Here is a 27,068-nt window from a genome sequence, read left to right as displayed (position 1 = left end):
CAGTTAATGTGTGCCTAACATCCTTTCATAAAGAATAAGAGGCTCAAAACAAGTAAGAATTTAGTTCTTGTCCTTAATTAGGGCATTTCTAATCTTGTCAATTTATTCATTTAGTCATTAAACATATGTTTCTTGAGCATATGTTGGGTGATAAAATATAGGCACATTGAAGCTACTGAAAATAAAGAGCATGATTAGGTGCTACACTTCTCCTAGAGGAGAAACAGGCAACTCCACAAATGCTCATGAAAAGCTACTAGGTGCCAGGACTGGGGACACAAAAATGGCCAAGATTGAGCCCATACTATTCAAAAGCTGAAAGCCAAGAGAAAAAGAAGTACAACAGTACTGACAGTACAGTATGGTGTAATTCGATATGTGGGGCTTACACAGAGGAAAGCATGTGGTCCAGGATTGCCCCTGATAGTGGGCAACATTTGACCTGAGTCCTGAAGCTCAAATATGAGTTCATAGAATGTAGGCCCAGGGGTTGGATGGGGAGAAGTGGTCAATGGCATGGCTAGAGAAACATTCAAGCTTGTAGTTGCCTGTGACAGTGTTGGGAGTCCCAGGTCTGTCTTCTCCAACTGGCCCATGAATTCCAGTGGCCCCAGACTTTGATCTCTGCTTCCTCTATTCAGTGGTGCCTCAGGGTTCTACTCAGACTCACTTTTCTGCTCCACAAGGAGGCAACTGCCTCCAAACAGAGGCTGGAGATCAAGAGGCTTACCTTGTGACCTTCCTTAGAGATTGCAGTCTGATGCTACCTGTTGGCCAATGCTGGGAAACAGTTGCCTCATGTGGTTTATCCAGTTTGTGGACAAGTCCTGTACAAGTTACTTCATCATAGCTGGAACTTTCCCATGTAACTTGAATAACCCTTTACTCAACCCTGATGCTCAGTCCTTCCAATTTCTCGAACCTCTGACTTCTCTTACCCTTGTGTCTCTGCTTCTGTCTCTGACCCTACTTCATTTTGTTTGCTGTCCTCAATTTATCCACCACCTAATATTCCCCAGGACTATTCCCCAGAATATTTATCTTGGACCCTCTGGGCATCTACTCTGTGTTCGTAGCTCTAGATGGTTAATTACTTGTCCTGCCTTCTCTGTCTGTTTTATGTTAATGTTTGCACTCTGTGTGACTAGTCCTGTCTTCTTCATCTGAAGTGGTTGCCCTATAAGTATTGTTCCTATTTCTAGAGTGTCGCAGTTTCTCATACCATCCGGGCTCAGATTCCTCAAGAAACCGATTTTAATTAAGCCCAGGATTTCACTATATCAGGGCTTTTGATGTTGGGTTGTGATTCATCTGTTTTCCAGCCTCTTTGCACCGGTGTACTCTGAACCACAGCAGAGAGACTTGATTTGCACTCTCTTCGTAGCGCAGATAACCTAGTTTTTTTTTTTTTTTAAGATTTTATTTATTTATTCATGAGAGACACAGAGAGAGGCAGAGACATAGGCAGAGGGAAAAGCAGGCTCCATGCAGGGAAAGCCTGATGAGGGACTAGATCCCAGGACTCTGGGATCTTGCCCTGGTCCGAAAGCAGGCACTAAACCGCTGAGCCACTCAGGCATCCCACCAGATAACCTAGTTTAATGTCTGACACACAAGAGACTCCTCAGTAAGTGTCTATAAATGGATGAATGAATGAATGAATGAATGTATGAATGAGGGTTGCCAAGTCAAAACAAATAGTAGCCAGGATAATTAGCTCCAAGATATAGGTGTGTGGGTCAAGGTTTATCCAGAGTTTTCTCTCTGATAGCAGATAACTTCCATCCTCACATGGCAGTAACTCTGTGCAGTCCTGGGGGCCGGGAACTCTTGACAGTCAATTATGCAAGAAAAGGCCAAAGGAGGAGGGCATAATGTGGGGGGATTGGAGGAGTAGGGGTGGCAAGAGGGGTCAGAATCAAGAAATGTCTAAGAAGGTGATGCCAGCAAGACCGTTTACATTTTTCCAGGGCTCCTGCAGTAAATTTAAGTGATCTTCCAGACAGTGTGAACATCAGAAGTATCTTCCACTCCATTAGATAAATTTAGGATTGCAAGGAGAGAGCATGCCTCACAGGCTGCAAGAGCTGCCTCTGCAAGAGAATTTTTCAATCTCTTATGCTCAGTCATCAGTACCAGTGCAGCACACATGCCAACACTTGCCTAGCAGCTGTGATTTGCTTCACATGGGCAAATATGGTCCCCCCAGGGGATCATTTACTCTCATTTGCTTACCAAAGGCATAAAACAAACATTTTAATATTTATTCCTCGTCGCTGGCCAAGAAATGGCCTTGATGGTGAGTGAGGATTTTGACTGAACATTTGAAATGACCTTGGGGGCAGGGAGGTGATTAATATGCCAAATCAGTTTCCCTGAATGCTTTCTGTGTAGGAAGATTTCAGGAAGCTTAAAGTAAATTTCACATCTCCTATTGAATTACAGTGCCATGCATGATTTTTATGAATCTTTTGTACAGTGAATAAGAGATTATCTTTCTTGTAACAAAACTATCCTGGGGCACCTGGGTGGTGTAATCAGTTAAGCTTCCCACTCTTAGTTTCAGCTTAGATTGTGATCTCAGGGTCATGAGATCAAGTGCCATGTGGAGCCCCCCACCCCAGCCCCGTTGGGCTCTGCGCTCAGCCAGTAGTCTACTTGAGATTCTCTCTCTCCCTCTCTCTCTGCCCCACCCCCCTGCACACATACACACACACTCTCTATCAAATAAATTAATAAATCTTAAAAAAAAAAAAGTATTCTGAAACACCTGGGTCTGCCATCTTTCTTCCATCCATCCTGCAGCTCCTCATTTCCATTAAGCCCAGGATTTGTCACTATATCAGGATTCCCATGTTGGGTTATAATTCACCTGCTTTCTGGTTTATTTGCCCCTGTGTAGTATGAACCAAGACAGAGAGACTTGGTCTTCTCCCTGCATCCATCTATCTGGATAGATGTCCATCCTTATCCCCTATATAACAGATTTGGGAGCTTTGTCTACTCCTTAAAATAACAGAATTTTTGTATTTTAAAAATATGTATAGAAAATATGTCCTTTCTCTTTGCATTTGTGTGTTGTCAACACTTCCTGCTTGTGCTTTCTCACCTTCCATGCCTTTCTCAGTAAACGCCAGTCCCTTTGCCCCTGCTACTCCACCAATGGTAATCTTTCCACAGTCAACAATGACTAAAGCCAAACTCTGCAGCATGGCTTTCTTCTGCTCTCTTTCTCTGGCTTCCATATTCTTTCATCCTCCTGTTTCTTCCCCATACCTTTTGGCTGCTTTTATTTTTATAGGTTCATACCCCTTTAATTGTTGGTTTTCTTGAATCTCAGCCCTAGTTATCTGCATTACTTAGCATTCTCTCTCTGGATAATTTTATTCCATCTGGTATGAGCTTATTACTACAGTTGCCATGGCAAAGTACCACAGATTTGGTGGCTTATAACAGAAATGTATTGTGTCACAGTTCTGGAGGCTAGAAATCTGAGATCAAGGTGTCAGCAGGTGTCTTCCTTCTGCAGCCAGGGAGAAGGAATGTATTCTATGCTTCTTGCCTAGCTCCTGGTGATTTGTTGACAGCCTTTGCCATTCTTTGACTTATAGAAACACCTTAGTACCTGCCTTCATCTTTACATAGTGTTTTTTCTGTTTGTGTGTGTGTGTCTGAATTTCCCCTTTTTATACAGATACCAGGGCTATGGGGTTTGGGCCCACCCTAGAGACTTCATGTTAATTTGATTACCTCTGTGAAGATGCTATCTCCAAATAAGGTCACATTCTGATATACTGGGTGTTAGACTTCAACATGTGTTGAGAAGAGGTGGGAGATACTCAACTCATAATATTTCCTATAGCTTTGATGACTTGTCTGTATTGACTCTCCAATCTGTGTCTCCATCCCAAACCCGTCTTTTGGATTCTGGATCTCTGTGTCCAACTGCCCACTATCCATCTCTCTTGGATGACTCAAAGACTCAACATGTTTAAGAATGGTGCCTTATCAATTCAGTTGTCCTGGACAGAAACTGATGCTTATTTTTTACTCCTTCACCCTCATTTCTAAAACCACATCCAATCATTTACCAAATTTTGTCAGTTTTATCTCTGCAGTGGCTCTCAAATCACACCTTCTCTGATCTCACTGCTACCACTTCTGCAAGGCCACTAGTATCTCTCCCCCAGACCACTCCAGTGGTTTCCTAACAAGTCATTCTATCTCTGGTTTTACTCTCTCTAAGCCATTCTCCACATTGCAGGGCACTCTTCTAAAAACCCAAATCCGATCATTCCATTTCCCTGCTTAAGCTTTCAATGGCATTGAGTAGCCTTGGAAGTAGACATTGGACCCAGACAGCTGATGTTAGGCCTTGAGCTGGATACTGAAGGGACAGTAGAATCTAGGTGAGTGGGGAAGAGGCTTACAAGCCTCGAATATGGACCTTCAACTAAACCTTGTGGGTTTGGATTCAAGGGCCCTATAGTTCACCTACCTGCTAGGTGTGGATACCCACAACAATTATGAAAGTGACCTGATGCTGATCATGTAGCTTTCCCCATATCCCTCAAGGCAGAAATTTGTGAATTGTTGTCTTTAGATTGTGGTCTAAATCACAGTGAAGCTGCCCAAGCAGCTGCTTCTGCCATTTCCTGCCTTGCACTCCTCTCTGGTGACAGATGTAGATGCTAACAGCATTAGCTATACCCTGGCATTCTCTTCTACCCACTTATTTTTTTCTGCTCATGCATAAGGCATAAATATTTTGTGAACTCTTCCATAAGCTTATGGTTTAAAAGCCAATTCCCAAATGAGAAGATACTGGTGGACCATTGGCAGTTGCAAAGGGCTGAGCAGTCAGTTGGCTCCAAATTAAAACCTGGCTTGTCCACCCATTCAGCATTTAATGCTGTTTATGGAAGTTACTGTGTAATTGGCTTTTTTCCTCTCTTGGACCATAAGAAAATGAGGGCAGGCATCATGCCTTCTTGTCTTCCTTGCACTTAGCAGAGGGCCAGATACATAGTAGGCATCAATAACTTTTTAATTAATGGATCATCATACAATTAGGCTAATAGGTACAGGACTTTGGGTTATCCTGAATTGGTTTTTGACTACAATGAATTATGAGGCTGCCTTGTGAACGCTTTGTCTAATCCATCAGTCAAAAAATTCACCAGGGCCATTTAGAAGGGAATGTATCCCAGGAGAGCCTACCAGGAAGGACTTTGTAAGTAGAGAGTTTCTACAGTCAATAGGGCATATTTTTCAAGATTTTCAGGGCAATAGTGACATTGCTGGAGGGTGGTAATGAAGCCACAAGGTACATAGGGATCTTAGCTCCTTTCATGTACACCTGCACATGAGTAAAACTCCAGTTCAAATTACAAGGAAATCAAGACGTTAGGAGCAGAAGAGACAAAGGCTCATTAGAAGAAAGTCAAAGTGAAGGCTTAATGAAAAGCAAACAGGATCAAAGAAGCAAGCTCAACATATGAAAATCCAGAATTAGAAAACAAATTAAAGTCAGTTACTTATTTTAACAAGAAGCTATTTCAAGCATAAACACTCCCACTGCATCTGAAATGTGATTAATGTAAAATTAATCAATTCATGTAAAATATGATTAATACCATAACATTACTTATATGTGTTTTAAAAATAATATGTATGATATTATAAAAAGCAAAATAGTTGTGTAGTCTTAATGCTGGTATCTTACCAACTGAGATACATGGATGGGTATTCAAAGGTAAAATTTCCAGGACTCCATTTAATACTCCAGGAGTAACCAAGCTATATATTTATACTAGGGCAGGTAGCACTTCTACGTTTATTTTCTTCATATGGCACAGTGTTTTCTTACATATATTGCTTCAATTTATTGAGCTGATCTCTTTGGAAAATGTTCTAAAGTGAATCCTACATTTCTTTTGGCTTTCCTGGGTTAAAGTGAGTATTTCAGAGCCATCATGGCCAGCCTTTTTACTGTATAGCCAATGAATCTCCACCTGTGTTGGCATCAGGCCTAAAGTGACAGAGGAGAGCAGTGAGGTCGGTACATCACTGAGGTTCTCTTCACCTTCACCTAGGAATCAGCCAGCTCCCTTTGGATGGCGAGGGAAGGACTTACCTCCAGGTGTTCAGCAAAAGGTAATGGCCAGCTACATCCCCTTAAGAATGTCTGCCATTGGGCTGCCTGGTTGGCTCAGCGGTTGAGCATCTGCCTTTGGCCCAGGGTGTGATCCTGGAGTCCTGGGATCGAGTCCCACGTCGGGCTCCCTGCATGGAGCCTGCTTCTCTCTCTGCCTGTATCTCTGCCTCTGTGTGTGTGTGTGTGTGTGTGTGTGTGTGTGTGTGTGTGTCTCATGAATAAATAAAGTAAAATAAAATAAAATAAAATAAAATAAAATAAAATAAAATAAAATAAAAAAGAATGTCTGCCATTGGGTTCTTCCAGGGCAGCTGGCAAGAATTCCAGAAAATCTTCCTAAATCTTCCTAAATTTCTCCATAGGCCCCTCCCTGAGAACAGAGTGTATCATTCGTAGAGTAAGGCCATAATAAAGGGAAGTAGTGGGTGAGGACATCAGAGAGAAGAGGGAGAGGACAGGAAAGGAGGATGCTGTGGGGTTGGATGCGTGTGAAGGTCCGAGAGAGGCTGTCTCAGACAAGGCTCTCAACGCAGAGCCTCCAAAGTTGCTATGAGTAGTTAGCAAAAGGGAGATTTACTGGGTGGACTGGGGTGGAGACACTCAGAGAACCTTGGAAAATGTGCAGGAACTGAGGGCCTTTACAGCCAAGCAGCTGGGATAGTCCTCCAGGATGCTGCTGTTGCCATCACTACCCACTACCAGGCTGCCAGTGTTGCTCACGGAACGTGAACCATCCTGATTTCTCAAGATTTAAAATTCTGGGGATAGGAGGGTCTCATGGGGTGAAACCCAGTCATGCCTGTCCCCTATTGTCGGGAGCAGGGAGAGCTTTAGACCTCTTAAAGAGCCTCCTTTGGCTTCTATTGTGGAATATGGGGCACTTCCCCAACAAGCCTTATATAATTGGGGGAGGGGGCAGGGAAGGGACAAGGGGGCAGGCCCCCTAAATGGGAAGGAGTTGAGTGCCTGAGTGCCGGGCAGTTAAAAGTAAGACAGAGGCCCAAGGTATTCACATTAAAAAACATTCAGGGAGTTGTTAATAGGGCTTAGAGATTTTTTATTTATTTTTTATTTTTTATTTTTTTTGAGATTTTTAAAAAAAATGTCTTTTGTTCTTTTTCAGTGAACGACACTTTCTATCATCTTGGAAATTACTTAAGACCGAGGCTATCACCAAAAAATAAAAAATGTTAAAGGCAATTTTATAGTATTTCTGCTGATTCATATCTAGGATCAGCCAAATAGATTTGAAATTCTTTTGTAGGTACCTTGGGAATACTTAAAAACCCATTCCAGATTCTATAAATGTTCAGCAAAAATCATCAAGGTTAACCTATAATCTAACTCTCCAGATGATGAAGGTGTGAGGAATAACAAGGGTATGTAGTCAGAGACTGAGGATGGGCAGAATAAGAAGCAGCTGGAATTAGGAAAACAACTGTAGACTTAATTAATTAATGTGATCAGGGCCCTAGTTGAAGAAAGGGTGACACTTTGAGCAGTGCTGAGGAAATAAATGCTTGATACTGGATAGAGATATAGGTCCAGAAATGATCTAAACAAGCATCTGTAAAGGATGATATTTTGTTTGGGACAAAGGAGCCAAAAGAAATGCAAGAGGTGGAAGGGATGGGGGTGGGAGCAGAAAGAGAGAATCTTAAGCAGGTTTCACACCCAGCAGGGAGCCCAACACTGGGCTGGATCTCATGACCTTGAGATCATGACCTGAGCTGAAATCAAGAGTTGGACGCTTAACCAACTGAGCTACCCCGGCACCCTGCCAACCTCTCTTTAGTATACAAATCCAGAACATGTGCTTGACAAATACATGGGTTGCTAAGTAAGAATAGAGGCCCTTTGGCATATATAGGCCTGGGGTAAATGGTGGTCAGGTTGGATCCCACAACAGTGAGATCATGACCGGGAAGAGTAAGTATGACCAGTTAATAAGCACAAGATACTGTTATTATTGGTATTCTTTTGATTTTACCATGTGAATGTCTGGATCTTAGCAAGGAAAAAAGGGTCCCACTGCAATACATGTTTCTAAAAGGGGAAGTCCTGTCTCTCTTTAAAGAGTATGTTTTGCTTGAACAACTTCCAAATAGATGTCTTCTTTCCAGTTCTGTGTGTTCTGTGCATATTGCCCTCTCCTGCCAATTTTGCCTTCATGAAACTCAGCTTCCAATTCGTCATCCCTCTTCAAAATACCTCTTTTGCTCTTAACAACTAAAAGGGCAAAATCCTAACTTTCCTTTGTTGGAAGCTGTTTTAGGCTCTCTTCCCATTCGGACCCTGCTCATGTACTAGCATCTGCTGGAATCCGTCATCCTCTGCTAAGTATTCTGTAACTGTCCAGGCTGAAGTTAATCTCCCTGCTCTCTGAACAATAATTGTCCTTATTTTCTGTATTTCCCCTTCACACAGAAAGAGCTCAACAATGCTGATTGGCTGAAATGGGAAGGGCAACAAAATATACTGGAAAGAATATGGGCTTTGGAACTGGACCCATCTTGACTTTTTAAATCCTTATTTGGACTATTAAAGATACACTTTCCTTATCTATAAAATGGGAATAGTAAAATCCACACCACAGTATTGTGTTATCAGGAGATCATATATGTAAAGCTCTTGGCACATGGTAGGTGTTAAGTAAGTGCTAGACATTTTTATTTTTACACTGTAAAAGTAAAGAGCAGTGACATACTTTTTAGTCTTAAAGTTAGTTATTGGTAGAAGAAATAAATACATTCCAGATAGAATAAATTAATATTGTTTTAGGGACAAGATATATATTGCAGAAATAGAACAATTATTAGTCGTTTCTTCCTATTACAGGTTTTAGGTGAATAAAAACGAATTAGGTTTTGAAAGATTTTTTAAAGGTCACTTTCATATGCGTGTGTAGGCACCCAAATATTTCAGATTTACATCTTGAAAATCTAGCTTTTAGTTAATGGACATTTGATTATCATTGGCAATAAGATAATTAGCAAAAAAAATTGAAAAAATTTTAAATGGATAATAATATAACCAGCAGCCAGTTTATTTTAAGAGATATTTCTCGGCACACCTGGGTGGCTCAGTAGTTGACCATCTGCCTTCAGCTTAGGTCGTGATTCTGGGGTCCTGGGATCAAGTCCCACATTAGGTTCCTCACAGGGAGCCTGCTTCTCTGTCTGTCTGTGTCTCTGCCTCTGTGTGTCTCTCATGAATAAATAAATAAAACATTAAAAAAATAAAAAGACATTTCTCTCTGAAATTAATCAAGAGTGTTCAGAGGTACCTGGGTGGCTCAGTTGGCTAAGTGTCTGCCTTTGGTTCAGGTCACGATCCCAGGGTCCTGGGGTCAAGCCCTGAGTTGGGTTCCTTGCTCAGCAAGGAGTCTGCTTCTCCCTTTCCCTTTCCCTTTGCCCCTCTCCCTGCTTCTGCTTTCTCTCTATCAAAGAAATAAATAAAATCTTTTAAAGAAAAGTGTTCAGAGCTACAGAGAGTGAATAGTACGTGGAAGTGAAGCAGTGCTGTGCCAAAACAGTTTGGGCTTTAAAGAAGCAGGTGGTACAGATCAAAATGGAAATTTGTTATGTTGCTTATGAAACTATGCACTGTGCTGACCTCTTTCAATAATACTAGAACTAAGTATTTACCTAATAAATGAGTTAACTTTTTTACAAATTCCATATGGACTTCAATGAAAATCCAACCATACAATGGTAAATATTCCTTCACTACAAGGAATATTTGCTCCCATTGTAATTCGATGGAATGTGAGTTTAAAAAAAATAAGCTGAAATATAGCTTTTCACAATATTTTGTTGAATTACTGGTATTTTATCTCTTTTTCATCAGACAATGTCAAAATGATAATTGTGGCTTCCAACAAACTAAATCAAAATTCAGGATTACATTTCTGTCATAGATGTGTCGATGATTATAACATCCTCACAGAAAAGATCATGGATATTTAAAAGAAACACACTTATAAAAGATTATTTGAAAATAGCCAAAGCTGGGCAGCCCGGGTGGCTCAGCGGTTTAGCACTGCCTTCGGCCCAGGGCGTAATCCTGGAGACCCAGGATTGAGTCCCGCGTTGGGCTCCCTGCATGGAGCCTGCTTCTCCCTCTGCCTGTGTCTCTGCCTCTCTCCCTCTCCCTGTGTGTCTCTCATGAATAAATTTTAAAAAAATAGCCAAAGCTAGTTTTATGCTTAAAGTATGATTTTCAAGAGACTGGTTGGAAGAATCATCAAAGAAGAATCATCAATCAAAGAAATGTAAAGCTAGACTATCATATGTCCTAGCCCCTGATTTTGATTATAATATTGTTATTGTAGAAACATGGCAGATCACATGCATTTGCCTCTCCAGTTTCTCTTTCTATCTGCCTCATAACCTCTCTCTACTTGCCTTTCTTTGTGGCGGTTGAACTGTAAGAGCTATAGAAATAGGCTTTCTTGCTCTCTTTGGTTTACTGATGAATGAGGAGTCCCTAAGAGATATCATAGGAAAGGAGCATTTTCAGGGACCCCTAGCTGGGTGCCTACTTTAATGAAAAGTCATAACTCGTATCAGGCAAGCCTCTCCTTCCAAATTTTTCTAATCATTCCTTCTCCTTGTCCTTTTGGGGCTAAGTGTAGTAAGAGCCATTGCTATACCTGGGTACCTCACTACCCTTTGTGGTATCACACAGAGGCTCTCAAACCTTTAACTTGCATTGGAATCACCTGTTTGTCTTATGGATAAGTATGATTTGCAGGTGCTTGTTCGAAAAAGATATGGTATATAATGAAATATTACTCAGCCATCAAAAAGGATGAAATCTTGCCATTTACAATGACATGGATGGAACTAGAGGGTATTATGTTAAGCAAAATAAGTCAGAGAAAGACAAATACCATATGATTTCACTGATATGTGGAATTTAAGAAATAAAACAGATGAACATAGGGGAAGGGAAGGAAAAATAAAATAAGATGAAAACAGAGAGAGAGACAAACCATAAGAGACTCTTACCAATAGGAAATAAAGTGAGGGTTGCTATAGGGGAAGGGGGTGGGAGGACAGGGTAACCAGGTGATAGGTATTAAGGAGGGCACTTGAAGTAATGAGCACTGTGTGTTATATGCAACTGATGAATCACTAAATTCTACCTGTGAAATTAATAATGCACTATATGTTAATTAAATTGAATTTAAACAAAAAAATAAATCTTTAAATCAAAGGAGAGAAAGCTGTAGGGATTTAGGATTCCCACTCACCACCCCCATTGTGCAATTGCCTTCTGTATTTCCTCATCTCTGCGTTTAGGTTTGGGTACCAGGGTTACCTATGGTGTTTCAAGTTAAGTAAGCACCACAGCTTGGGGCAAGTTAGGATAAGGTTTCCAGCTCACTGTTCAGTATAATGATTAGTAAAACCAAATGTGTCATTGACCTTTTATGTTCATGAGAGGTAAGAGTCAACGGGCAGGGGGCCCCTGGGTGTCTCAGTGGTTGAGTGTCTGCCTTTGGCTCAGGTCATGATCCTGGGATCTGGGGATAGACTCCCACATCAGGCTCCCCATGAGGAGCTTGCTTCTCCTTCTGCCTATGTCTGTGCCTCTCTCTCTGTGTCTCTCTTGAATAAACAAATAAAACTTTTTTAAAAAGAACAGGCAGGGCTCTTGTTAGAATACCTTATAGTCTGGTCTATTATCTTCCAAGTCATCTTGCACTTGCTCACACAGAACCTTACCTGACACTTTGTTTCTCACCTACTTTCCAAAGAGCTGTTCTTACGTACTCTTTATTGCTTGCCTTTCCAAGTTGTTATCTGAAAACCCTATACCTTCCACTCTGTTTCGGGGGTTGCTTTACTCAGCAGCTGTGGTTCTTTGCCCTTTTTTGCTTTGACATTTCTAAGGGGATGCCCGAGGCCCTGTGTGCCCACCCTCACCGCCCTTTCCTGGTATTGTCACAGTGTTTCCTGGCCACAAAGTTGGACCGGGAGTCAGTATAAGACACAACAAGTTCCTTCCTCAAGATTTTTGACTCTGGGAAATTAGATTTCTCCCAGGAGGCTAAAGCTGCAAGACTGGAAACCTGGATCTTCAAACAATCAAATTTTCTGTAGAGAAAGACAAACAGTAGCCAAGTGAGAAGACGTGAAGCTAGCACTTGCAGTGAGAGATGGAGGACTGTTTGCCTATACTGCACCCCAGTCCTAGGTGTTCTTGAGGCTTAGGGACATTCCTGGCTGTCCTGTCTCTTGGTTGCTAAGCTTCTAAAAACTCTTCATTTTTGCTTAAACTGGTCGAGTTTGGATTTCTATTGCATGAGGTCATTCTAACTGATAAAGAACTGCTAATGGTCATTTTTGTTTACCTGTTTATTTTTTTGTTATAACAATCTACATTTATTGAATATGTTCTATGGACCATTTCATCTGAGCAACATTCCTCAAAGGATTTTCAATGCTTGTTTGTACTCAGAATTCAGCATCTTAGAGTTGCTCATTTTACCATTGTCTCACAGCATGCTCTTTACCCTGCAGGGTATTTGCTCCTATGGCCTATTCCTCAGTGTAGAACTCTGCCCAGCAAAGTCCTGCTCATCCTTCAAAGCCAACTTTGATGTAGCCACTTAGAGAGACTTCCCTGCTCCAGGCAGAATGAATCACTCCCTTTCTTCTTGCTCTCCAGTTCACATTAAATTATGGTTAATTGGTTATAAGTCTGACTCCAATACTGTTGAGAGCTCCATGTAGGCATGTACCATGTATTCATTTGTCTAACTCCCGGTCCTGACACAAAACCGGCCCTAGAATAGGTGCTTAATAACTACTTGTTGAGTTAAATCGATTTGGGGAACATGCAGAGCCTACCCAATGCAAATGAAGAAATTATATTCTTGTTCCTGGACAAATATGAAAAATGGCATAAGATGGCTCTACTGCCATGGCTCAGGTGAGCAAATGTCTTTATAAGGGAGAGGGGGACCGTCTGGTGTGACTAATGAGAGACTTTCAACCTATCACTTCTAATACAGTTTACTCTCACTACCTATTAAAGTCTGAACACTGTTCACTAACTGAATTTGCAATGCCTAGGCAGTCACTGTGGCATAGAAAATAGACATGATTTATTTATGATCCTTGACTGCATCCCAGGTGACATTCTGAATATTATTTTTGCCAGAGGTGGCTTTATATTAATTGAAGGGTACGAGACCATGTAGCATGGGGCAGTGTTTGTGTTTTCCAGGATTGGAGATGACTGTTTCATGGCCCATGCCCTGAATATGCCTCTGGGCTTGGCTCTGAAGTTTAAAGTTTGCCTTTTTAGGACAATGATTTAAATGTCTCCAGTGGCTCACCTGTTCTCTGGTCTCTTCCATAAATCAACCAGTATGAGGCAACTGACAGCAGGTAATTGGTATTGAGCCTTATTACATATGGACCAGGAGGTATAGAAGCCAGAACAAAATGCTTCAGTGAAAATGAGGAAGCAAGAGAAATCGCTAACTTGGCTTACAAATCCAACAGTCCCAGCTACACATGATTTACCAACTCCTTAGTAACTATGGCCATTGTTTTATCTCAATCCTTGCTCAACTAGCTTCCCAAACTATTTTTGGACTTCCTCCTTTCCACCTATAATTGCTAATGATCACAAAATGAAAACTGATATTCACATAAGAGAAAATGAGAAGGCACAACTTATGTAAAATAAATTATGAAAAATACTTGAAAGATAAATTAAAAATGACACTTGGAGTAGTTGAGTGTCAGTCACTCTCGAAGGGCATAAATAAATGAGAGAGAGTTCACTGAATTTTAGACAGACTCTTTTCATTGAATTTGAAATATTCAATTAAAAACATAGTTGTGAAAGGCACAGTAAATATGTTGGATATGTAAAATACGAACCTTATTTTTGACACTTTTATAATAATAGTATTAACACAGCATTAATTGAGCACAATAATCGATATGTAATTCTTCTATTGGTTTTTTGAGTAGCTGTACATATTTTATTCTTTTAAATCCAAGATTAAGGGCGCCTGGGTAACTCAGGTGATTAAACATTTGCCTTTGGCTCAGGTCATGATCCTAGGGTCCAGAGATCAAGCCCCACATCTAGCTCCCTGCTCAATGAGGGGCCTGCTTCTCCCTCTTCCTCTGCCCCACGTTCCTGCTCATGTGTGTGTGCTCTCTCTCTCTCTCTCTCTCTCAAATAAATAAAATCTCAAAAAAAATTTAAATCCAAGATTAAATAATACATTTTAATTGGATCAATTTAAGACACTTAGTAATATATGGTACAGCTAAGTCCATCTTTATATACCTCTACTTGTTTTTCCCAAGACTGAAAAAAAAAAAAGAAAAAGAAAGAAAAGAAAACAAGATACATTTTGTCATAGATGGGGAGCCCCGGACTGCATAACTAACATTCACAGCCAAGTTACTCTGCTGCTCTGTTAGGTTCTTATTGGAGATGATGGCTGAGGAACTCAAGCTTTCTTTTTCTGGACATCACTGCTTCTTGAGGTTCTGATTTGATTGCTTCAAGTAATGACTCATCCAGTACATTATGTGATTATTCAAAACCAAACTAAAGCCAAGATGTCATTGCTATTTCAAGATTTTGTGTGCTCCTTACTTTTGTGTGTTCTGCATCTCAGAGGCACCATACCAAGACATAGCCTCCGTGACCCAGAGAGGATAATAGCCTCTGCTCTTCCCCTTGTATCAGTGGAAATAGAGAAACTCATAACTTTCGAGGAAAAATAAGCGCACTCTGCGAACAAACATAGGCTGTAAAGAGACGCAATGACTGAATATAATGCGGTGTCCTGTATGGGGTCCCAGAAACAGGAAAAGGCCATTTGTGACAAAACTAGGGAAATCCAAATGAAGTTTGGAGCGTGGTTAACAGTAATTGCCAGTGTTAATCTCTTAATTCCAACAAATGCGTGGAGTGCGGAAGCAAGATGTTAACATTAGAAGAAACCAGGTAAAGAGCATATGGGAACTCTCTGAACCCTTTTCCGTAAATATAAAATTATTACAAAATTAAAAGTTTATTGAGAGACAGAGAGAGTAGAACAGTCTCCAACAACAGGCAGCTTCTGCAGTTGGAGAAAGTGAAAGCATTCACGAAAGTCAAGCATTGGGGCAGCTAGTGCAAGACTCCTGTCAGATGAGCTCAGACAGTAAAAGTTCAAAGAAAGTATAGATGCATGTGATTTAACAGTAAAGGCTGCATGAACCAATCAGAACTTGATCTTAATGTTTAAAGATTTGGGTAGATTCAGAATGTTCCAGGAACAACCCAATTAAAGGCTTAGAGCTCATCAGTGGTGAGGGTAAGGTGTCAGAACCCAGCCAGAACCAGCCTAGCTGGAATGGAGTATTCTGGTTGGAGAAGGGCTAGCTGTGGAATCTGAGGTCCTTGTGCAAAGGGAAAATGTAGAGCCCCCTTTTCAAAAGGCAGAAAAAGAAAAAAGGCAGAAAATGGCTTTTTTCCTTTCTTATGTCCTCTGTCTCTCCCTTTCTCTCTCTTTTTCCACTTCCCATGTTTTTCTAAATTTGCTATTTAATGTCTGCTCTTTTGAACACAGGGATATTTTCTAAGTGAGTGCAGGCCCCCACAGACCCTGGAGGTTTTCCCCCTGAGGTCCCAGCACTCCCCACCAGTACCCAGGTCCCTGTAGGATTGCTAAGCAAGGACCCTAGAGTGGTGGCTGAGAACCCACCCGAGGAGGTGAGGAAGCAAGAGGAGGCAAGACCACACCTGGGCTGAAGCTCCAAGTCCCCTGTGTGTGCTCCATTATTTCATCAAATGTTACTTACAAAAAAAAAAGTTGAAAGATAAAAGAACTGGGATCCCTGGGTGGTGCAGCCGTTTAGCGCCTGCCTTTGGCCCAGGGCGCGATCCTGGTGACCCGGGATCGAATCCCACGTCGGGCTCCCTGCATGGAGCCTGCTTCTCCCTCTGCCTATGTCTCTGCCCCTCTCTCTCTCTCTCTCTCTCTCTGTGTGTGACTATCATGAATAAATAAATAAAATCTTAAAAAAAAAAAAAAGATAAAAGAACTTCCACATGGCCGCTGTGGACTGTCACTGTGACAGTATGGGAGGGCTGTGCGTTCCCTCTGAGCCCTGTGTGGCTGTCCTGGTTGTAAGCCCATGAAGTCGATCCTGAGTGGGGATGGATCGATCAGGAGGGGCTTAGCCTGTGGAGGATCCTAAAGGCTAGGTTTTCCTCTGTAAGAGTGGATAGAAGCCAGAGGTGATTGAGGAGACACCACCAAATTGGATTTTCATGACCAACCCGATGGAAAAGTGTAGAGTGGACTTCACAGGAGACCCTGTTGGCAGTTTTTACCAGTTAGGAATTCAACACTCTTAGGAGGAAAAGGGAAGACACAAGCATAACAGAACAGTTTCCTTCCCTTGAGGTCAATTATTTCACTGGGTTAACAGTTCTAATTCAGAACAGATATATCAACCCAAACCACTTTCTCAAGTTCATTTTTTATTTTGACAGATTTATCTAAAAGACCCTTTATTTTAGGGACACAGACCTTGCCAAGATGGAATTTTATTTTTAGGAGCCCCTTTTATAAGATTAAAATTGAAAAATAAATAAATAAATAAAATTGAGCTCAGTGAATGTCCCATCAGGACTGTTATGGCTACTGCCATGTATTTTACTTCCAAAGCATTTAAAATCTGTTTACAGTTTGGGGGCGCCTTGGGGTGGGGTGCTCAGTCGATTAAACATCTGCTTTTGGTTCAGGTCATGATCCCAGGGTCCTGGGATAGAGCCCTGCATGGGGCTCCCTGCTCAGCTGGGAGTCTGCTTCTCCCTCCTCTGCCTTGCCCCTCACTCCTGCTCATTCTCTCTCTCTCTTTCTCTCTCTCTCTCTCAAATAAATAAATAAAATCTTTTTAAAAATCTGTTTCTAGTTTTCCCTCTGGAAAGTTCTCAAACTGGTGTGAACTCTTCCTTCCCAGGTACCTCCAGATCATCAGTTACTCGATGTAAACCAGGAGCCAACTGCCCCAGTTCACACAGTGGCATCAGTAGACAACTGTCCCCTCTTTCTGTCACCGAAGATTCTTCTGCTCCTATTCTTGAACTTCAGAGCCGAGGATCTTCTGGAGTTTGCGGACACAGAGTTGAAAGGCAGAACAGATCAGGTACGCTGATGACCTCTTAAATAACTGTTCACCAGGTAACCTTCTAACTGGCCATGAAAGATGGCACCATTGGCCCAGAACGCAGAGGCGGTACCTGGACTCTTAGGGGTGATGTGCGGAAGGTTTATCAGGTGGGAGGAGAAGGAAGAAGGGGAAGGTATAGATATGATCTGTTAGTGCTGTGCCAGGTAGCAGAGAAACGGAATAGCAAAGACTCATTGAGGGCTTACCACGTGATTTAAACAGTGACACCCAATTAAGTTTACAAGGGAACTGGTTTTCTCACCTTGAAGAGCATCTTGATCTCAACCCTGGGATTCCGTCGTAGTGCACTCCCTTCCAAGAAGAAGGAAAACAGCAATAAAATCACAGACTCTGCTTTTGCGCTCATCAGGACTGGCAGTCCTTGGAACCCGTCTAGTTTCCCACTGTTAACAACTTCTTCAGGACTTCAGCCTCGCCACTCAGCATTTCCTGACCAGCCCAGACCTCTAGTCTTTCCTCACATCCGCTTGGCTGCACACACCAACTCCCAGGCCACTCGGGTTACTGGAATTGCTTGATAAATCTCATAACTTGATCCAGGGATTTCCCAGCAAATTTATCATTTTCTTTTTTTTTTTAATTCTTTTATTTATTTATGATAGTCACAGAGAGAGAGAGAGAGAGAGAGAGAGAGAGAGGCAGAGACACAGGCAGAGGGAGAAGCAGGCTCCATGCACCGGGAGCTCGACGTGGGATTCGATCCCGGGTCTCCAGGATTGTGCCCTGGGCCAAAGGCAGGCTCCAAACCGCTGCGCCACCCAGGGATCCCCAAATTTATCATTTTCAAATGAAGCTGAGTCCCCTAGGCTGCTGCCCACACTGTCCTCCCTGGCGGTGGACCTCTTCCTGCCTTCCTCAGAGAATGTGCCTTAGTTCCCAGGTCATACTCACTTCCTCTTGTCACACGGCCACACTTCCATTTCTGAAGAGAGTGAAACAGATGCTTTCCTCTGAGCCTCAATGTCTCTGTTCTTCTGTTTGCCAAATACCAGATTTGGGGGCCAACTTTAACATGCATGGTCCTACCTTTCCAATGTCAGCTCTTTTTGCTTTTTCTGTGATCACCTCCTCTCCATCTTTGCCACCTGCCTTTTCAGTCTCTCCTTCCACTCATTCCTTCAGCTTGATCGGTAACATACTAAAATCTCTTACATCCTTAAGAACAATAATAAAACAGCAAAACACTCCATCCAAAATAAATGGTCAGTTGAAAATAAAATGGAGCTTTGAGAAAACTGGCTTAAAAAACAAACAGAAGGGCAGCCCAGGTGGCTCAGTGGTTTAGCGCCGCCTTCAGCCCAGGGCATGATCCAGGAGACCCAGGATCGAGTCCCACGTCGGGCTCCCAGCATGGAGCCTGCTTCTCCCTCTGCCTGTGTCTCTGCCTCTCTCTCCGTCTGTGTCTCTCATGAATAACTAAATAAGATCTTAAAAAAAAAAAAAAAAAAAAGAGAGAAGAGAATGGAATTCAGGGCACTTAGTTATGGATGAGAGGCAGTAAGAAAAGGTATACAGAAAACAGGAAAGCATCTTCTAGGACTCTACTAATGTGAGAAAAGATTTTTTTAAAAAGAAAAAAACATTTTTCAGGGTGCCTGAGTGGCTTAGTCAGCAGCTCAGTTCATGATCCCAGCATCCTGGGATTGAGCCTTGAATTGTATTAGGGCTTCCTGTTTAGCAAGGAGTCTGCTTTTCCTTCTCCCTTTGCCCCTCACCCCTGCTCATGCTTTCCCATTCACGCATGCATATGCTCTCCCTCAAATAAATAAATAAAATCTTAAAAAAAGGAAAAAATCTTTTTCAAAAAGTGACAACATCTTAAAATAGTATCTCAGCAACTGTTAATCCCGAGGCCAAGGTTCTTTTTTAAAAATGAAAAAAATTACATCTTAAATCTTCAGAAAGTTTTAATTGGCTTTTATAAGTTGCAGTAATATTCCTATTATCCCAGTTATCTGCGGAATCAAATGTTCCAGTTAATTAAATATACTGGTTAATAAAGACTTGCTATATCTATCATATGCAAACTATAAACTCTGAAGGCTATACCATTAAAGATCACATGGGACATAATTTACTCTTTCTGTAATGATTCAGAAGGCATTTGGGGGATATTCCAGGGCACTGAAGAAAAAAGAGAAAAGGAGAATAACCTTAAGAGAAGTTCACCATGCTTTCATGAATGTTATGTACTTGGCTTCAAAATGAATACCATGAGACAAATGTTATCACTGTTTGAGGGATAAAGACGTTAAGACTGGAATCAAACATGAGCTCAGAGCCATACAATGGTTACACTCATGTTGATTCCAGTGGCCTCTACCATTAATGGCTCTAATCAAGTTTCATAGTAATGGGTGGACTTCCTGGTATATCAGGGTTTTTTTTAAAATATTTTATTTATTTATTCATGAAAAATACACAGAGAGGCAGAGACATAGGCACAGGGAGAAGCAGGCTCCCTGCAGGGAGAGCCTGATGCAGGACTTAATCCCAGGACTCTTGGATCGACCTGAGCCAAAGGCAGATGCTCAACCAGGTGCCCCCCACCCCCAGTATATCAGTTTTAATGATATATACAAAACTATAAATCCAAGCCAGACTATAGAGAATTTAAAGTGACCAGAAAAATAAAAGAGCTCTGGAGACCCAATCTATGTTATTGATGAATGGTAAAATTAAAGAATTGGCAACAACTAAATCTAGTTAGCAGAAGAATGGTTCAATGTTATGGAGGGATCTAGGGGACTACCGGTGTCATCAAGAGTACTGTATATAGTACGATGGTGGTACCAAGCAGTCTTCAAAGAAGGTGACAATGAAGGCAGATATCAAATTAATATGATACTAAGATTCTTTATAGAATCATTCCTCCTTTATGAGATGGTCCCTGAGAGTAATGTAATCTGAAGTGTCATAGAGCAAATCTTTCTCATAGGCATCACTCTTCTTCTTTTTTTTTTTTTTTTAAGATTTTATTTATTTATTCATGAGAGACACAGAGAGAGAGAAGCAGAGACACAGGCAGAGGGAGAAACAGGCTCCATGCAGAGAGCCGGACATGGGACTCAATCCTGGGTCTCCAGGATCACACCCTGGGCTGAAGGCAGCGTTAAACCGCTGAGCTACCAGGGCTGCCCAGCATCGCTCTTCTTAAGCCTTATACAAAACTACCATTCCTGTCAGGAAACAGAATTTTTTCTCCAAACTATTTCTGAAACTTCCAGCACTTGAATGAAGAGCTCAAGCCTGAAACCTGCACAGAATGAGTATTCAGAATAAAAGATGTGGACACTAGAGTCATACTAACTTGGGTTCAACCTTGGACAACTTTTAATGCAAATTTCAATTTTTTCATTTGTAGAATGGAAGTGATAATACCTACTTCACCCGGTAGGTTAATGTCTGCTTCCCAGCCTCCTAAGACAAGAGTCTCTTGTTCTACCCTCTCACTCATTTTATATTTTTCCCTCTACTCTCTTCACAAGCCACATGGTTATAGAGAGGATTTGCATAACTGTTATTAAGGGCAGGTATTATCTATACACAGTAAAGGGAGCTAGCTGGCTCACACTTCCAGACTCATGTCAATGTCACTGCATCATGGAAGTTTCTCTTGATCATTTACCACCCCATCCCTTAACCAGTGATTCTCCTTTGCCCCCATATGGCCTTTAATATGCCATAGTTGGCCCTATATCACACATTAGATGTGTTTTCTAGCTTGCCACTGGCCATGAGCTCGGGTCTTTCATCTTTGAACCCTTAGACCCAACTAGCTAACTAGCTCCTGGTCCTCTTTATAGGATTTTGTTGAATACATAAAAAAAAGAATACCAATTTTCATCTTCTAGAGGCCAAGGCCCTAAGAATCCAGTATTGTTTTTTTTTTTTTTTAATTTTTATTTATTTGTGATAGTCACAGAGAGAGAGAGAGAATGAGGCAGAGACACAGGCAGAGGGAGAAGCAGGCTCCATGCACCGGGAGCCCGACGTGGGATTCGATCCCGGGTCTCCAGGATCGCGCCCTGGGCCAAAGGCAGGCGCCAAACCGCTGCGCCACCCAGGGATCCCTTTTTTTTTTTTTTTTTTTTTTTTAGAATCCAGTATTGTTAAAAGACTCGGAAGTCATACAGTAATTGCTCTGTTTGTCATTACTTGTTTTATATCCTCCAATTCAAAATTCACCTTCAAGGCTTGCTATACCCCTTCCGAAATGATTTTATCAGAGAGCCTTAGTTGGGTGAAAGTTTTTACCTCAGTGGGGCAATCATGCCTGACTCACTAAGCAATAGGACCACATTCAGCAGGAGAGAGACAGTAGGTTTTGGAGAGATAAAGTGAGAAACCCATCCACTATCACTTAAAACCTGTGGACTACATCACTTTCTTAACCACTAGGACAAACCTTGTATTCAGAGGAGGTTCCTCAAGACAAGAGAACTTGCAGACAATTCAGCCTCCCCTCCCTCAGGATTCTAACACCTGGGATCTCAGCTTGGGGACTCAGGGTGATCTCTGCTTCCTTTTAACCTTCTGACCGGTGCATACATTTTTTTTGTGTTGAACTTGTTTTCTCTATCAGGAGAGAAGGACTTTATGATTGTAACTTTCACAGAGTTTTGACTATTTTAATGTAAAATACATGCTACTAAATTTTCTTAGTAAATGTGAAACTACAAAGCAGAACTCATTGTGCTCCCCGAAATACATTAAATTGTAATTTGTTCTGAGATGGGAAATGACTTTGTGTAGTCAAGATTTGCCCTGTTCTTGGGACACATTGCTTTTCAATTTAATAGTCAGCTTTGCTGCAGTTTAGGGGGAAAAAAAAACACCTTAGTGGAGTATGAAAACAAATACTTATTTTTCACTTACTTTTCATGTTGGCAGATACAGGGCTACTTTGGCTGGGTTCTGCTCTTTCTCCCACAGAGGCTGAAAGGGCAGCTGCTATTTGGCATTTTCCATTCTAGGAACAGAGAAGAGCAAGAGAGTTTAGTGAGACCTTCTGATGCCTCTTAAAGCTTCTCCCAGGAGGTAGCCTACCTCACATCTATCTCTTCATGTTTGATTAGACCAAGCAGGTCAAGTGACAAAGGCCACAGTCTTTGGGGGCAGAAATATGTTATGCTTTTATAAGGAAGTGGTTGGGTACGTGGAAGGACAGCATAGCATCCACCAAGTTCATGAGCATTGTCATGGTGTTGACAATGGATGAGGGTCAAGATACATACCATACCCCCACAGAGCAAAGATTCAGAAGAGAAAATGAGCCAGAGTTATTAATCTCTTTAAATGATGGTAAAAAAGAAAAACACAGGTGATTCTTCTGTCTGCCTCTTTGGTTGCTGTCCTATAACCTGATTTCCACACATTTGTATTCCTTTCCTGTTTTCAGGGGATGATGGAACACAGACTCATCCTGAGAACAGCAGCCAAGAAAACAGAATCAAGGCTCGCTGCCGGTCCTGCACGTCCATGGTTCTGAAGGCTGTCTGGGGACTCTTGATCATCTTGTCAGTGTCATCGTCTTGGGTTGGAACCACACAGATTGTAAAAATTACTTACAAGAACTTCTACTGTCCATTTTTCATGACTTGGTTTTCAACAAACTGGAACATTATGTTTTTCCCAGTCTATTATTCTGGTCATCTGGCCACTGCTCAAGAAAAGCAATCTCCAATGAAAAAATTCAGGTAGGTTTGTTTCATGTTAAATGGCTAATACAAGATGTTTTAAAATAATTTCATGAAAATATGCGTAATTTCATCTCTGTAGAATATGAACTGAGTTGACTTTGGGAGTGAGGAGAACCAGGATCTAAGCTTGGTAATGAATACATGAGCACTAGGAAACAGAATCGGTCCTCCTCCTAAAAAAAATTATTGTACATCTACCACATGCCAGGCTCTGTGATGTTGCTTTCGTAGATCTTATCTTGATTAATCACCATTGGTGGTAACATGTACCTTTAAGGTGGTGTCACTATCCCCATTTTAACAAAAGAGGAAACAAGTTTAGAAAGGTTGAATGACTTGTCCAAGATCACACAGGTCTAAATAACAGCATCCAGATCTAAACCCAGAATTATCTCTGAAATTCATGTTTTAAAAGAACACCCCGGTGTCTCAAGCCCAGAAAAAAACATGTATTAATAAGATTAATTGTTCCAAAAACATATGCTCAACATTTTGGATGTTGTGGTGCCCAAATGGGTAAAATGATCTGGTTTCATGAAAAGGGAAGTTTGGCCCTGATGGTTTAAAGATTATTTATTTGAGAGAGAGACAGAGAGTGGGGGGAGGGACTAAGGGAGAGAGAATTCAAGTAGACTCCCCACTGAGTGGGAGCCTGACATGGGGACCCTGACTGGTGGCTCAATCTCACGACCTGAGACTATAACCTGAGCTGAAACCAATAGTCAGATGCTCAACTGACTGAGGCACACAGGCACCCTAGCCCTGAGGTTTAGAAGATGCCGTTCTTTGCCGGCTCGGAGCACATGGGGCCTTCGCTGTTGTTTCACCAGCTATGAACATGAAAAGAAATGCATTATCAGCCTATTCTTAAAAACTTAACAAACTGTAAAAGGTGTATTTTCAACTTCCATTTTCTATCACCAGCTTGGAAGTGCTTGAGAAAAAGTCACACTGTGAGCTGATTTTCTATTGTGTCCATGATTATTCAATTAAAATTAAACAAAACCTATATAAAAATAATAAATGTGTTCTGGTTTGGAGGAAAGGAATAAGCTGTAAGGCTTATTAACAGGATCCGGATCTAAATCCAGAATTATCTCTGAAAGTCATGTTTTAAAAGAATACCTTGGTGTCTCAAGCCCAGAAAAAAACATGTATTAATAAGATTAATTGTTACAAAAACATATGCTTAATATTTTGGATGTTGCAGTACCTAAGTGCATAAAATAATCTGGTTTCATGAAAAAGGTCTGTGATTGCTAAAGATATTTTGGGTTTGGTTTGGGGTATTTTTTAGATTTTATTTATTTATTTCAGAGTAAGAGGCATTAGTGGGGAGGAGGGGCAGAAGGAGAGGCAGATGCCCCACTGAGCAGGGAGACTGATACGGGGCTCAATTCCAGGACCCTGAGCCAAAGTCTTAACTGACTGAGCCACCCAGGAGCCCCACTAAAGATACTTTGTATTTGATTCAAAATACAAAAAAAAAAAAAAAAAAGACATGACATTGGTGCATGTCTTTTTTAATAACAAGGTTTAATAAGCTATTACAGGGGACATGGGTATCGACTAAAATTTTGCTGTTTGAAAATAGTTTATCCATAGCATGTATGTTCTACTCCAATGCTCCTGTGGTTTAGACACACATGCTGATAAAAACAAGAGTTTAGTGTGGGATGTAGTACCTCAGAACACCTCAAAGCAAGCAACTAGGTTTTATTTAAGTTAACACATCTACAACAAGAAGCTGCTGCTTACAGTAATGTTGTTTTGGGAATCAACTTCATCTTTACCACATCTCTCATGTCTGACTAACTCTGAATTTAGTGAAACCTGTTGATTTGACAAGACACCTCCACCTGTTAGTGCAGGTTGGGTGAAGACCATTTCTGAAACCGAATCAAAGAGCTTTTACTGTCAAGTAGAAAACATTGTCTTTGTGGGGAATATTCTCCAGAGGCCTCCTCCATAGGAGAGGTAAACATTGCCAGAAAATTCTAAGATGCTTGATCTTTTTTTCCTGGTAGACCCATTTACACCATCTGCCAAAAAGGTACTTCCGGAAGCTCTCATGGTAGAACAAGGGGAAAATAGAGTTAGTGTATAAGACTGGAAATAGAATCTGTCCCATAGCACCAGACCCTCTGACTATTGTCTTCTTTTCTCTTGAATGGTATGAAAGCATTTTCCGTTGTTTTCTTACCACTAACATCGAAAGAATTTTCAATAATGTATCAAATTTATATTGTAGGGATTGTTCATTTGCAAATAGTTTTACAATCAAGAGAATTTAATTGCATCACATGAATTTGAAATTTAATAAAAAAAAATTTATAAGCCACACTTTTTACAAGGAAAAGAATCTCTAGAAAGCATGAAACTAGAGCCAAAGATATATTCATCTATGTCAGGTACCTATGAAATGTGCTTAAGATGTCATCTGACATATGGATGGGGTTCAGTAGTGAGTAGGTACTGCAACAATGTTGAGCATAATTAAGGATTTATTTATTTTATTTTAGAGAGAGAAAGAGAGAGCTCATGAGTAGGGGGAGGGTCAGAGAGAGAGAGAGAGAGAAAAAACGGGAGAGTGAGAGAATCTCAAGAAGACTCCTGGCTGAGTGTGAAGCCTGATGTGAGTCTCAATCTCACACTCCTGAGATGATAACCTGGGCCAAAATCAAGAGTCACACACTTAAATGACTGAGCCAGCCAAGCATCCTAATGTTGAGCACAATTAAATTATTAGCGTCCCCCAGCTTCTAAGCTTTAGGCCAAGCTTTGCCACCTGTCAGTGCCTCTTGCCTAGAAATTCTGAACTCATCATCCCAAAGAGAGACCCACTGTTACCTGCTTTTCTATAGAAATCCTTTCTTTTTTTGAATTTTCACATTTCTTAGTGCTTAATGCTAAAATAGCATAAGGTCCTATACAGGTGACCTGGCATTTGAGTGGAGAGCGTTTTTAAGTCCGACTGATTATAGCAGTGACAAATGGAGAGAAGGTTGGCAGTAAGAGAAGGGAAAAGAGGGAAACGATAAGGAAGCCCACACCAGCGGGACAGGATAAGCCAGGTGAAAAGAACAGTCTCTGCCCCCCTGGGGGAGGGGGCTGTCCCTGTTGCTGTGCCTCCCTGTGGGGTCAGAATGTGGGCTCTCCTGCATTCAAAGTCTTTGCTTGAGAGCACTCAACTCAGTGTGATGGTGGCCTCTGGGAAGGAAGGTGGGCCAGGGCCAGGGCTATGAAAAGAAATCCTTTCATCAGAAATGGGTTTGTTGTGGTTCTTCATAAATGTGTATTTCAAAGCACCATTTAGTGCTGGTAGATGTCAGGATGAGCCCAGGACTCCCAGCTCCAGCTCTCCTTGGCAGACTTTCTCACAGAGCAGATCCCTTTGTGAGAATGAGCAGAATATGAAACTCGTGCCAGGATGTCCTGTGCAAACTGCTGCTTGGTCTGTATGTGGCTCTGATTCAGTGTATCTCCATGGCTGCAGGCCTTGAGATATGCCATCCAATGCCCGGGTGTGTGAGCATGTGCTCACACAGGGAGTGTTGATTCCTGTTTACTTTACAGAAGACTTTGTTTTTGAGTTATTTCACCCCTTCCTTGAAGTTTTGTCTTTCAAGTTAAAATTTACCTTTGAGAAATCACATTTTTATTTTACAAAAAGCCTCTCATTTTAAGTTGTCTCCCACCCAAAAAGTAAAACTATGACACAGGTTTCTGTGTGTGCAGTATTTTAAAAAATATTTTATTTAAATTAAACTTGCCAACATATAGTATAACATCCAGTGCTCATCCCATCTCAATGTGCATTTTTAATCTCCCTGGATTCACTGGCCTACAATTCCCAGCATTCTCAGCTGCCTGGAAACAGTGTTTACCCTGAGACTTGACATTGAAGGCCATACTCCTGTGCTTAGAGCCTCACCACTTTGTCACTCACTCCCTCCCTCTATGTGGCCCTCCTGTGGGGTA

At 41.4% G+C, this 27,068-nt stretch overlaps 1 protein-coding gene and 1 long non-coding RNA gene across 2 annotated transcripts in view; one reads left to right on the top strand and one right to left on the bottom strand.

Moving 5' to 3' along the window:
* Positions 1-17,870, bottom strand: part of LOC144320647 (uncharacterized) — a 28,037-nt gene extending 10,167 nt beyond the window's left edge. The window contains exon 1 of the long non-coding RNA XR_013386252.1: positions 17,627-17,870. This is a non-coding gene — a long non-coding RNA (uncharacterized LOC144320647). The remainder of the gene's footprint in view (positions 1-17,626) is intronic.
* SLC35F4 (solute carrier family 35 member F4) overlaps positions 1-27,068 on the top strand; it is a 232,826-nt gene that overhangs the window by 186,071 nt on the left and 19,687 nt on the right. Inside the window, exons 2-3 of the mRNA XM_077909429.1 lie at positions 17,155-17,340; positions 22,787-23,084. Of these exons, the coding sequence (XP_077765555.1) occupies positions 17,155-17,340; positions 22,787-23,084 (484 nt within the window). The remainder of the gene's footprint in view (positions 1-17,154; positions 17,341-22,786; positions 23,085-27,068) is intronic.

Source organism: Canis aureus, chromosome 9 (assembly GCF_053574225.1).
Source record: "Canis aureus isolate CA01 chromosome 9, VMU_Caureus_v.1.0, whole genome shotgun sequence".
In the NCBI taxonomy this organism is placed as follows: domain Eukaryota; kingdom Metazoa; phylum Chordata; class Mammalia; order Carnivora; family Canidae; genus Canis; species Canis aureus.
Note: the sequence above shows the minus strand (reverse complement) of the source record. Positions and strands in the feature narration are given on the sequence as shown.